This window comes from Lampris incognitus, chromosome 10 (assembly GCF_029633865.1).
Source record: "Lampris incognitus isolate fLamInc1 chromosome 10, fLamInc1.hap2, whole genome shotgun sequence".
Lineage (NCBI taxonomy): Eukaryota > Metazoa > Chordata > Actinopteri > Lampriformes > Lampridae > Lampris > Lampris incognitus.
Genome location: NC_079220.1, coordinates 27,699,284 through 27,712,260, shown reverse-complemented (window position 1 = coordinate 27,712,260; position 12,977 = coordinate 27,699,284). Strand labels below are relative to the sequence as shown.

At 43.8% G+C, this 12,977-nt stretch overlaps 1 protein-coding gene across 1 annotated transcript in view; it reads right to left on the bottom strand.

Annotated features, from left to right (window-relative positions):
• Positions 1-12,977, bottom strand: part of cntnap1 (contactin associated protein 1) — a 45,783-nt gene that overhangs the window by 18,227 nt on the left and 14,579 nt on the right. The window contains exons 5-10 of the mRNA XM_056287702.1: positions 10,614-10,817; positions 10,109-10,293; positions 9,232-9,381; positions 8,786-9,041; positions 1,916-2,065; positions 1,644-1,818 (exon numbers count right to left, since the gene is read on the bottom strand). Of these exons, the coding sequence (XP_056143677.1) occupies positions 1,644-1,818; positions 1,916-2,065; positions 8,786-9,041; positions 9,232-9,381; positions 10,109-10,293; positions 10,614-10,817 (1,120 nt within the window). The remainder of the gene's footprint in view (positions 1-1,643; positions 1,819-1,915; positions 2,066-8,785; positions 9,042-9,231; positions 9,382-10,108; positions 10,294-10,613; positions 10,818-12,977) is intronic.

Sequence of the window (12,977 nt, the reverse complement as noted above, 5' to 3'; positions counted from 1 at the left end):
AGTGTGCATAAGGATTAATGACCTTATTTCATGCTTTTGCTTTGAAGTGGTCTTCATTTTATTTGTTTCTGCACTGCTCTTACATAATTTCTAGAGGTTTGAGAATTGTTTCTTCACAAATATTGCATTATAAATTAAATGTATCAATTAATTTCAAAGTACTGGTTAATTGTAGTGGTAGTAGCAGCAGTAGTAGTAGTAAAAGTAGAAGTGGTTGAAATTGTAGTCACAATAGTGTTAGTAGTAATAGTAGTTGTAGGAGTGGTTGTAGGAGTAGTGGTAGTAGTAGTGGTAGTAGTGGTAGTGGTAGTAGTTGTAGGAGTAGTAGTAGTGGTGGTAGTAGTATTGTACAGTGACTTTGAGTGTTAGAAAAGCGCTATATAAGTTTAATTCATTATTATTATTATAGTGGTAGTAGTAGTAGTAGTAATAATGGTAGTAGTGGTAGTAGTAGTAGTTGTAGGAGTAGTCGTGGAGTGGTAGTAGTAGTGGTGGTTGTAATTAGTAATAGTGGTAGTAGTTGTAGAAGTAATAGTGGTAGTAGTGGTAGTAGTAATAACAGTAGTAGTTGTTGTAGTAGTAGTTGTAGGAGTAGTAGTAGTGGTGGTAGTAGTATTGTAAAGTGACTTTGAGTGTTATAAAAGTGCTATATAAGTTTAATTTCTTATTATTATAGTGGTTGTAGTAGTAGTAGTAGCAGTAATAATGGTAGTAGTAGTAGTTGTAGGCGTAGTCATGGAGTGGTGGTAGTAGTGGTTGTAATTAGTAATAGTGGTAGTAGTAATAATAGCAGTAGTTGTGGTAGTAGTAGTTGTAGGAGTAGTAATACTGGTAGTAGTTGTGGTAGTAGTAGTTGTGGGAGTAGTAATACTGGTAGTAGTGATAGTAGTAGTAGTTGTTGTTGTAGTAATAGAAGTAGTTGTGGTAGTAGTAGTAGTAGTTGTAGGAGTAATAGTAGTAGTGGTACTAATAGTAATAGTGGTAGTAGTGGTTGTGGTGGTTGTAGGAGTAGTAGTAGTAGTGGTAGTAGTAATAATAGTGGTAGTAATAGTGGTAGTAGTAGTAATAGTGGCAGTAGTGGTAGTAGTAGTAGTTATAGGAGTAGTAGTAGCACTGGTAGTAATAGTAATAGTTGTAGGAGTGGTAGTGGTAGTAGTGGTAGTAATAGTAGTGGTAGTAATAGTAATAGTGGTAGTAGCAGTAGTTGCAGTAGTAGTAATAGTGGCAGTAGTAATAATAATAGTAGTAGTTGTAGTAGTAGTAGTGTCATTAACCCTAAACACGTGACATCTTAACTATTAAGTCATTTCACCTGATATATGGATGGTACCAACCCATTTTATCTAACAAGAGTATTAAAATAGAATATGAGGATAATGTAACAGGGGGATATAAGCTATGCATGGCCTGGCATAGGCCCTGAGAAAAATAGGGGGTAGACTATCACCGGTAAAAATAGAAATTTTCTGATTCTGATTTTAACTCTGGTTCTGATCTTGATCATCAGTCTCTGGTAGATATCTGAGTCATTATTTGATGTGTCATTCAAAGCTAAGTGACGTGTTTAGCAATTCTTCCAGCAGATGCTTCCCTCTGCTCTATCAAAGACATGCTATAGATAAAGCTAAACCCATCTCCTGTACCTGTCAGTGACGCCGCAGGTGCCTAGGAGCAGTTCAGCATAGCGCCCCCACTGGCGCTGCAGTATAATGTCAATGTCCAGCTGCTCATTATCAATGTAGATCTGCTGCATGCAACCGTGGAAATGGTTCAGCTTTGTCTCACACTTCCTTATCGTGTTGTTTGTCTTTGGACATCCTGATGGCGGAAACACAGGAGCATGTGGGTATGTATGGAATGATAAACGATATTTCTTTGATCCCAAGAATCGCACGATGATAGAGTCGAAATTCACCTCCGAAGAAGTAGCGGTCCCCTGTGCGTATTGTGAAGGGGTTGGTGATCTTCAGCGGGGAGCCCTCCTCTTCGTCAATGGTGAGGGTCAGCAGGTTGTCTCTGGCAGCCAAATCCACCGTATGCCAGTAGCCATCATTAAGTCGGTACCCTGGGGAGGCAAGATCAGATTGGATCACATTGAGATTTACATAAAATTCATAAATCTATTTATCATGATTCATTTATAACTCAAAAGCGGTCACAACACAAAGTCATATTCCTATACATCACTAAATCATTATTATCAATTTTATTTTTGATCTCTGGCAAAGAGAGAAATAGAAGAGAAATAAAAATATGCCAACAATTGTTCAAGTTTGTGTCATGTTGTCAAGATTGGTAACTTTTTTTTTTTTTTTGCTTTTCCTCCCCTTTTCTCCCCAATCGTATCCAGCCAATTACCCCACTCTTCCGAGCCATCCTGGTCACTGCTTCACCCCCTCTGCTGATCCGGGGAGGGCTGCAGACTACCACATGCCTCCTCCAATACATGTGGAGTCGCCAGCCCCTTCTTTTCACCTGACAGTGAGGAGTTTCACCAGGGGGATGTAGCGCATGGGAGGATCAAGCTATCCCCCCCCCCCCTCGAACAGGCGCCCAGACCGACCAGAGGAGGCATTAGTGAAGCAACCAGGACACATACCCACATCCGGCTTCCCACCCGCAGACATGGCCAGTTGTGTCTGTAGGGCAGTGTTTCTCAACCGGGGGTCCGCGGACCCCTAGTGGTCCGTGGTGTAATTGCAAGGGGTCCGTGAAAATAAAATATCTTTAAAAAAAGATCCTATGACATTTATAGAAATAGGATTATTTTACTTAAATGTGACTGAGACCTTTATCTACCTAAACTATAAAGGGTAACAGGACTTTTTTCTCTAATTACATCTGTTTCACAAGTGTAATTTATTGTATTTTAATAAGAGACCTCGCTCCCGTTTGCATTGTTAAAAGTTACTGCATAAAAATTCTGTTGTTACATATATCTGAAAGTTACTGAATACATATTCTGTTTTGTTACATATATCTGAAAGTTACTGCATAAGAATTCTGTTTTGTTAACTATATCTAAGTTACAACTGAAAGCTCTTATTTTTGCCCCAAAGAGTGAGTAAATGCCATAATGCAATTTAAAATGCAGTTTCTACTGTTTCTACAAATTGCAACACCCCTCTCCCAAGATCAGGTGGAGGGGTCCTCAGGGTAGATCAAAAATACGCAGGGGGTCCAGGACCCCAAAAAGATTGAGAACCACTGCTGTAGGGACACCAAGGGACCGAGGGACCAAGCCAGAGGTAACACGGGGATTTGAACCAGCGATCCCCGTGTTGGCAGGCAACGTGTAACCCGATTATTATTTTGGTTTCTTTTAAGTTTATTATTTTGGTACAGTTGTACTATATTGAAATATGGTTGAAATATGTTGAAATGTTCAATGTTATTTCAAATATGATTATATATGTTTTATTTTACAGGCAAGCAGATGTGAAGAAGGGAAGAGAGAAGGGGTCAGATGGTAGATTCAATGCTTGTGAAGAGGAAAAATTTCAGTTTTATGGTTTACAAATTTAATCGCACATTATTCGAAGTTGTAAGCTATGAGTGCAATACTGGTGGATGTAAAGTGAACGTCGGTTAGATGTTACTGTTACTTACTTAATATTATTGTAATTATAATGTTATTATAAAATAATTATATATAATTATAATAATACATTAATATAGTTATAATGTTATTGTAATGTTACTTAATGTTATTAAGACCTTTAAATTACTAGGCGAATTTAATATGCTGCGTATAACACAAACTCTGGCATTGTAAAATGTAATCTTTTTTTGTGTCTCTTTTTTATTTTTGTTTTCTGTTGTCTTTGTCTTTGTCTGTACCGTTGTATATGAAAATGTGTTCAATAAAGAATGGAAAAAAAAGTTAGCCCGCTAGTTAGCAAAGCTAGCTGGTGTAGTAGCATGTGAAGGTTGGATGATGTAGGGATAGTGAATCAGGAAGTGCAGTGGAGTGAGGGTAACTATGAAGAGGATGAAGAGTGGAAAGGCAGTTGGTCCTGATGACATACCTGTGGAGGCATGGAGATGTTTAGGAGAGATGGCAGTGGAGTTTTTAAATAGATTGCTTAACACAAGCTTGGAAAGTGAGAGGATGCCTGAGGAGTGGAGAAGAAGCATACTGCTACCGATTTTCAAGAATAAGGGCGATGTGCAGAGCTGTAGCAACTACAGAGGTATAAAGTTGATTAGCCACAGCATGAAGATATGGGAAAGAGTAATAGAAGCTAGGTTAAGAGGAGAGGTAACAATTAGCGAGCAGCAGTATGGTTTCATGCCACGAAAGAGCACCACAGTTGCAATGTTTACTTTGAAAATGTTGATTGAGAAGTACAGAGAAGGCCAGAAGGAGTTACATTGTGTCTTTGTGGATTTAGAGAAAGCATATGACAGGGTGCCGAGAGAGGAGGTGTGGTATTATATGAGGAAGTCAGGAGTTGCAGAGAAGTATGTAGGAGTGGTGCAGGATATGTATGAGGGAAGTGTGACAATGGTGAGGTGTGTGGTTGGAATGACAGATGGATTCAAGTTGGAGGTGGGATTACATCAAGGATCGGCTCTAAGCCCTTTCTTGTTTGCAATGGTGATGGACAGGTTGACGGACGAGCTCAGGCAGGAGTCTCCGTGGACTATGGTGTTTGCGGATGACATTGTGATCTGTAGCAAGAGTAGGGTGCAGGTTGAGGAGAGCCTTGAGAGGTGGAGGTATGCACTGGAGAGAGAAGGAATGAAAGTCATTAGGAGCAAGACAGGACACATATGCGGAATGAGAGGGAGGACAGTAGAATGGTGAGGACGCAAGGATTAGAGGTGACGAAGGCGTAGTAGTTTAAATACTTAGGGTCAACTGTCCAAAGTAATGGGGAGTGCAGAAGAGAGGTGAAGAAGAGAATGCAGACAGACTTGTACGGGCCCGGCTAAACCAATGTGCCTACCACCCTACCACACTTCCCCACAGAAAAGGAGAATTGGGGAGCAGGTCTCCAAGATGCTGGCTGACAGTGTTATCAAGCCTGCTAATGTGGACATCTCCTGTTGTAATTGTAGACAGGCAGAGTCATGACAACACCAAACCACTTTTTTGCGTGTACGACAGAAAAGTGAACAAAGCCACTGTCAAAGATTCATACCCTCTCCTTAGAATGGCTGAGTCCTTGAACTTTCTAGCTTGGGGGAAGTACATCTCAACTCTGGAGCTCACACAAGGATACTGGCAAGTGGCCGTGGCCCCTGAGTCTCGCCCCAAAACCGCCTTCGTCTGTCACATGGGTTTATATCAATTTAGGGTGATGCCATTCGGTCTATCACACGCCCCTGTGACATTTCAGAGACTGATGAATGCAGTCGTTGTTGGTCTGTCCTACAAATGCTGTGTGGTCTACCTGGATGATATAGTCATTGCTTCACCTACCTTCTCACAACACCTGGAAGACCTCAACAGTCTTCACTTGCCTGGCTAATGCCGGGTTGTCTTTGAAATTTTCGAAGTGTCACTTCTGCAAACCCTCCCTTCGGTACCTGGGCTACGTTGTCACTCAGGAAGGCGTAAGCCCAGATGAGAACAAGGTCGGTGCCATCAAAGACTTCCTAAGGCCCCGTACAGTCAAACAATTCCTTGGCATGACTGGCTCCTACAGTAGATTCATCCAGTGCTATGCGGAGGTTGCTGAACCCCTCATTGCGCTGACAAGGGAAGGGACCCCATTCAAGTGGTCTAGTGACTGCCGGCTGGCCCTATATGATCTCAAGTGAAAACTGTGTACGGCGCCAGTCTTGGTTCTCCCAAACTTTGAGAAACCGTTTGCCATTCACACAGATGCATGTGATATTGGTTTGGGTGCAGCTTTGATCCAGACTGATGAAAGTGGCCATGAGAGAGCATTGGCATATGCGAGCCGCACCCTCTCCAAGTCAAAGCGGTAATATTCCACATCAGAAAAGGAATGCCTCGGTGTGATTTGGGCCCTGGAACATTTCCAGCCCTACACTGAGGGGACCTGTGTGACAGTAGTGACAGACCACAACAATCTGCAATGACTGATGTCAAAGCTGACCCCATCAGGTCAGCAAACCCGGTTGTGCCTTCAACTCTATGACTTTGATTTCGAAGTTGTCCACAAACCCAGAGCAGCAAACTCAGTCTCCAATGCACTGTCCCGCAATCCAGTCTCACCGGGTGACGTCATTGACTTACTCCCCAGCTATGCTACAGTAGGATTGCTGAACCTCAGGAGCCAACCCCTGTTGGTGCTGACTGACAAGGAGCAGTTGCATACACTACAGGCCACTAACACTACTATCAGTTCACTACATGGTATGCTGGATTCCTACAATGAGCGGTGGCTTCTTTCCCTTGGGAGTTCGTGGGAGTCGACTTTATGGGGCCCCTGCCAAGGTCTTCATGGGGAAACGAATACATTCTAGTCTTCGTAGACTATTTCACTAAGTGGGTTGAGATCTGCCCAATGCAAGAAGCATCTGCTCATGTGGCTGCTGATAAGTTCCTTTCTGAGGTCTTCACCAGACATGGCGCACTAAAACACCCGGTGTCAGATAGGGGTGTCCAGTTCATCAGCGACATGTTCGAGTCAGTCACGGCAGCATTGGGGACTTCCCACAGGCTGACTACAGCCTACCACCTGCAATCCAACCAAACTAAGAGAGTGAATCGGATGATAAAAACTGCAATCAGAGCTTATGTTGGGTCTAAACACAGGGAGTGGGACTGTCACCTTTCACTTATCTCCTTTGCATTGAGAACGGCTCCTCATCAGAGCACGGGTGATTCCCCTGCCTTCCTCTTGTACAGCAGGGATCTCAACACGTCACTGGACCTGTGGATGCAATTTGAGCTGGAACCTACTCCAGAGACTGTGGAAGTCTACAAGTCTGAGCTGTCTGCCGCTCTGCGGGATGCATATGATCATGTGCGCCAGTCTTTGACAGCCAGTCATGAAACACAGAAATGTCTCTATGACAAGAAAAGGAGAAAGGTGACATTCGAGATCGGAGGCTTGGTTTGGCTGAGAACTCATCCACGCTTTGACACATCTGCCGGTTCTACTACCAAATTGACCCCTTTGTACAAGGGTCCCTACAGGGTTGAACAAGTGATGTCGGACTTGAATTACAAATTTTCTAGGGTCTCAGACAATTCCAACACTGGACTTCATCATGTGTTCAACCTCCTACCCTTCTTCACTTAGGGTGGTGATGCACAATCTCCACAAAATCCTTCTCTGACAACAACAGAGACTGACCGCCGTGAGTCGGACAGCTGGAGAAATGATGATGAGGAGGAATACGGGTTTGACTTCCTCTTTGGCAATGGGGAAGACATTGGCCCTACAGTTGGGGAAAGTGAGGAGCGCCCGGCAATGCCAGAACAGTCGGCTAGCCTTGGTGTCTCACCAGTGGAGACGGATCTGGAGGAACGTAGGCCATTGATCTCACTGACTAATGCTCACTCCTCCCGATACTCATTTAGGCCAAGACACACACCTAGAGTGACCTCTAACTGGGCCTCTGATCACTGGTCTCACCCTCATTTTGCTCAGAAGTTTGATCTGTGAGTTAAGGGCCCTTTACTTTTCTGTTTTTACCGGGGTTCACTGTCTTTCATTTCGTTCTAATTAAGGACCTGTTTTCACACAAGGGGTTTCATCTAACCATGAGTGGCTTGGTTTTGTTTTTTAGTCTGGTGCTTAGTCAACTTAGTTTAATCTATGAGCAATTTCAGCATTTTCACCGTGCTCTGTTTTCTTTGAAGAGTTTGTTATAAGCCTTTAAAGAAGAAAAAGCAGCTGTATGTATACCTGCAGAGTGTTGGATATGGGAATACTGGTTATGAGCATTGTGCTGGGGAAGTCTTTTATTTTCATCAAAACACTAAATTTAGTCTAGACATTTGAGTTCCTCTCCCGTCTAGTGAGGCCCGAGGACGGCCCTTGTTTGGGGGGGGGGGGTATGTAGTGATTGCTGCCTAGGCGTTCATTTTGTGACGTATTACATTTGGGTAGACGCTCATGTGAACCTACGTCACCAATTTTTGTAATAATACGCTTTTCAGTGCTGGAACCATGACCTGTATCACAACAATGTCTGTCCTCAATAAAACTACAGCTGAGGTATGAAGATTTTTGTCTGGTGTTCATCCATTCCACTCTATTGAATCTGCGGAGATCACCCCGATCTCTACAGTACGTTTGTCCGTTTAGCTCGCAACAGTGAAGATAACATCGGTTGGACACATGAAATCAGGCCTGCAACGAGGGTGGGTTTTTGAGGACCGCTTTATTAATTTGATAGATGCTGGCTTTAGTTTAGTTAATGTTTTATGCGTTTGATTTGGAATATTGAAAAAGGTACCTACTTTAATTTTGCATTTAAACTGTATTGATCCTGATATAGTGAAAATGCACTATTTATTTTGGTTTCTCTTTTTTTTTTTCCAATAACTAAATATTTCGAGTCGCAACTTTGTCTTGTTTGATTCACCTAAAGGTCATTCATTTCACGGGAATTGGTATAATTAGGGAACTCAAACTAAGATTAATGTGCAATGTATAATGTAATGGCTTATAGTGAAAGAACCTAGGGCCCTGCCCTCTATAGTCACGGGGTAAAATGGGCTACAAACAGAATAGACCGCCACGCTACCCGGATGCCCGGTAACATTAATCTAAATAAGTATGTACTGACTACACTTTGGCAGCAAATGTACCAATAAAGCACATCCCAGTTTGAATGTGAATTTGTATGGGCCCACCTGCAGCAAACTGTAGTTTCTTCTTGCCAGGCTGAAATATAGTGACGTTGACCTGTCCCTCGCTCAGGCCCAGCTCCAGAGCACCCAGGTCATCAGCAAAGCGTGTAAACATCAGCAGTCCCGTGTAATCCCAAGAGCGGAATTTAAACTTGACAAACATACGCGGCTTCCTGAAAAACCCGGGAACCTGCAAGTAGTTGTTGGGCCCAGCAAAGGTCATCGGTTTGAGCAGAATGTCCCGACAAGCAAAGTGCATCTTTTTCTGTTGGGGAAAAAAAAAAAAAAACAATATATACTCCATTCTTTTGTATAGAAAAAAGTAAGGATAAAACTTAAATACTCTACACAGAATAAAGTATTTAAAAAAAATTAATATGCCAGCTTTCTGCCAGGCCATTATTATATTGTGACATTATGATAATGATCGTGTCACAGTTGATAGATACCTTGCGCGGTATCCGTATCTGCGGCTCCTCTCTCTGAGCCATGTCGATAATGTTGATCCCGTTAAAGAAGACGTTCTCCAGACAGCCCCGGAAGTTCGGCGTGGTAGGGAGGTGGGGCAGTTTGCTCTCTATTACGCCACCTACATACAACTACAAATCACATATTAAACCTTTCATCAGCCACCAGCCATTCTCGTGAAACGTGCACGGATACTTGTGATTATGTATCCATATAAGCCAATTTGGTAAGTCTGATTTGTCATTGCAGACTACCACATGCCTCCTCCGATACATGTGGAGTTGACAGCCGCTTCTGTTCACCTAACAGTGAGGAGATTCACCATGGGGAAGTAGCGCGTGGGAGGACCACGCTATTCCCCCCAGTTGCCTCTCCCCCCAAACAGACGCCCCGACCAACCAGAGGAGGCACTAGTGCAGTGACCAGGACACATACCCACATCCGGCTTCCCACCCGCAGACACAGCCAATTGTGTCTGTAGGGACGCCCAACCAAGCCGGAGGTAACACAGGGATTCGAACCGGCGATCTCTGTGTTGGTAGGCAACGGAATAAACCGCTACGCTACTCGGACGCCCCAAAAGAAAAAGGTTTTGATCATTATCATTGTTAAGACACCGATATCTCCCCAGTCCAGCCAGAAGAATCTCACATTAACTGGTGTGCTTGTGTTGCCATATCACAACTCACTTAGAAATCCGTAGGAAATCAATGCAAACTACAATAGCTGATGCACTGAATACAAACCTTGTCCACCATCATGTCTAACTCATCTGCTATCTGCCTATTGACACACATACTGTAAGTTGTGGCTGTCTTTTGCGTTCTGGGCAAATATTCATATCCACCATTGGGATACCTGAGTGTCCAGGTCCAGGTAGGTAAACTCTCCTTTGCAGACAGCCGTCACTGAATGACTATCCACCGTGAAGTTCACTTGACGACCATAGCGCTTGATGGTGACATAATGCCAGTGCTGGTCATCGAGGATGCTGCCGGCGGTCAGCGTGGTACGACCATCTATCTTGTGTACGGTGCTGCTCCCTGAAAAATGTGGGAAATGGGGAAATAAAGAGGAAATGAGACACTTTAACCACATCCAGATCATCAAGAAAAAATATATCAAATGCTGAGGCTGTCATATTATTACACCTGTAGGCTGGGCTCTCCACATTAATCTAAGTGGCAGAGCTGAAGACTTCCCCCCAGATACAACGGACTAACGTCTACATTTCAGGATTTTGGAAAAGCTAGCCATCCCTCTGACAAAATCGATGCCATTACCAGGCCTGGTAATTCAAATATTTCCCTCACAAATCACATCCTCTACATTTTTCTCCCTCACTAAATGCCTCTGACATTACCTAAGCTAATATGGAGGTAAAGACGGCCCTTCTTCAGCTCCAGGGTGAGGACATCTCCCTGAACTCCTTCACTGTGTAACAGCAGGCCGTCTTGCTCCAGCGTCTTGAAGTTGATGGCAAAGTGATCCTGTAGCGTATGGGACCGCTTTCCGGGATACATATAGACCACAGAGTCATCCCCATTGTACTGAAGGACATAGGAGTCTGAAACATGCAAGGAAAAAAAGGTTTTAAAAAATGTTCAAAATGCAGACTTAAAATAAGTAGATGGCTGATGAATCCACATTAAATTTTGCTTATGCTGTTCTAGTATATACTAGCATGCACAGCATATCAAATGATAGAGAGCATAGTTAGTAGTTAGCACTGACTGAGATAACAGTATGTAGCAAATGTAATGCTCAGTTTGGATTTATGAGAATCATTCATTTTTAAGGTGTCGTTATACATCCGCATTGAAGAAAGGGCTCTGAGCCCTTTCTTGTTTGCAATGGTGATGGACGGGTTGATGGACGAGATCAGGTAGGAGTCTTCATGGACTATGATGTTTGCAGGTGACATTGTGATCTGTAGTGAGAGTAGGGTGCAGGTTGAGGAGAGCCTGGAGAGGTGGATGTATGCAATGGAGAGAAGAGGAATGAAAGTCAGTAGGAGCAAGACGGAATACCTATGCATGAATGAGAGAGAGGACAGTGGAATGGTGAGGATGCAAGGAGTAGAGGTGACGAAGGCATATGAGTTTAAATACTTGAGGTCAACTGTCCAAAGTCACAGGGAATGCAAAAAAGAGGTGAAGAAGAGAGTGCAGGCAGGGTGGAGTGGGTGGAGAAGAGTGTCACGAGGGATTTGCGACAGAAGGGTACCAGCAAGAGTTAAAGGGAAGGTTTACAAGATGGTTGTGAGACCAGCTATGTTATGTGGTTTGAAGACAGTGGCACTGATGAAAAGACAGGAGGCAGAGCTGGAGGTGGCAGAGTTGAAGATGCTAAGCTTTTCACTGGGAGTGACGAAGAAGGACAGGATTAGAAACGAGTATATTAGAGGGACCATTTAGGTCGGACGGTTTGAAGACAAAACAAGAGAGGCAAGATTGAGATGGCTTGGACATGTGTGGAGGAGAGATGTTGGGTATATTGGGAGAAGGATCCTGAATATGGAGCTGCCAGGGAAGAGGAAAAGAGGAAGGCCAAAGAGGAGGTTTATGGATGTGATGAGGGAGGACATGCAGGTGGCTGGTGTGACAAAGGAAGATGCAGAGGACAGGAAGAGATGGAAACATATGATCCACTGTGGCGACCCCTAACGGGAGCAGCCGAAACTAGTAGTAGCAGTAGTAGTAGTAGTAGATTATACGTCTGCATTGTACAATGACACTGGGTTAGAACGAGGTGATCGTGAGCCTTAATGGCGACATTAACCAACCAAAATACTGCATACCATATTTGGTGCACATAAAAGCAGATTTTGTTGATTCTGAAATCGACTCCTGTATTTTCACAATGTGTGTCTGGTGTGTGTCTGTGTGGGAGTCTATAAACAGCCAAACTAAAGCACTTGGGGCCTTGATTCTTTTTGGAGGTTATCGGGGATGATCAGGGGCACCTATAAAAATAGAAGAACATTAAAATTATGCATAATATGCGGAATATGCATAAAATATGTGGAATCCCTTCAGAATCCTGAGCAGTTCAACAAGATGGCGGGATCTGGCTACGTCACGCCTCGGCTCTTTCCGCCGTTCGCACAAACCTCGCGTTCTTAACGGGTTGCTGGATGGCGGTCGGAGACAGCGAGCAGCGTTGGAAATACAAAGCGTCCGTGAAATAAACCACAACGTCAGAGTCGTATTTGCATGGGTCGAGCACGGGCGTATATGGCGGCTGTCACGTGAAGTGAACTCAATAAAGTTTTCTGTTTTTGAATGGAAATCAGCGCGTGCGGGCGGTTCGGGTTTTGGCGGGTCTGACGAACAATAAAGTTGTCCGCTGTTACGCGCGTGGAAGTGTCCGAGTGTCTTATCTGATGAATCAGATTTAAGGCCCAAACATACTCGGGCGGAACGCACGCAGAGCGGACTCCACGAGGAATGTCCGCAGTCATTTGGGCTTCTAGTCGAGCGCGCTTCCGCGTTGTAGTTTCCTGTAAAACTGTCCGTGAAATACTACATTACCCACAATGCTTGCGTGTTTACACTCTTCTGTCATGGCGTCCGACACTGACGACGAGACAGACATGCTCTTGCCTGCTGGCTCTACAAGAAAATAAACTGAAGAGACGGCGGTATATATCCTCTCTGTGACGTGTCGTACAGGTGTGGGTACTTTCGCACCTGCTACTCATATATTTTCGGAATGTGTGTGTGTG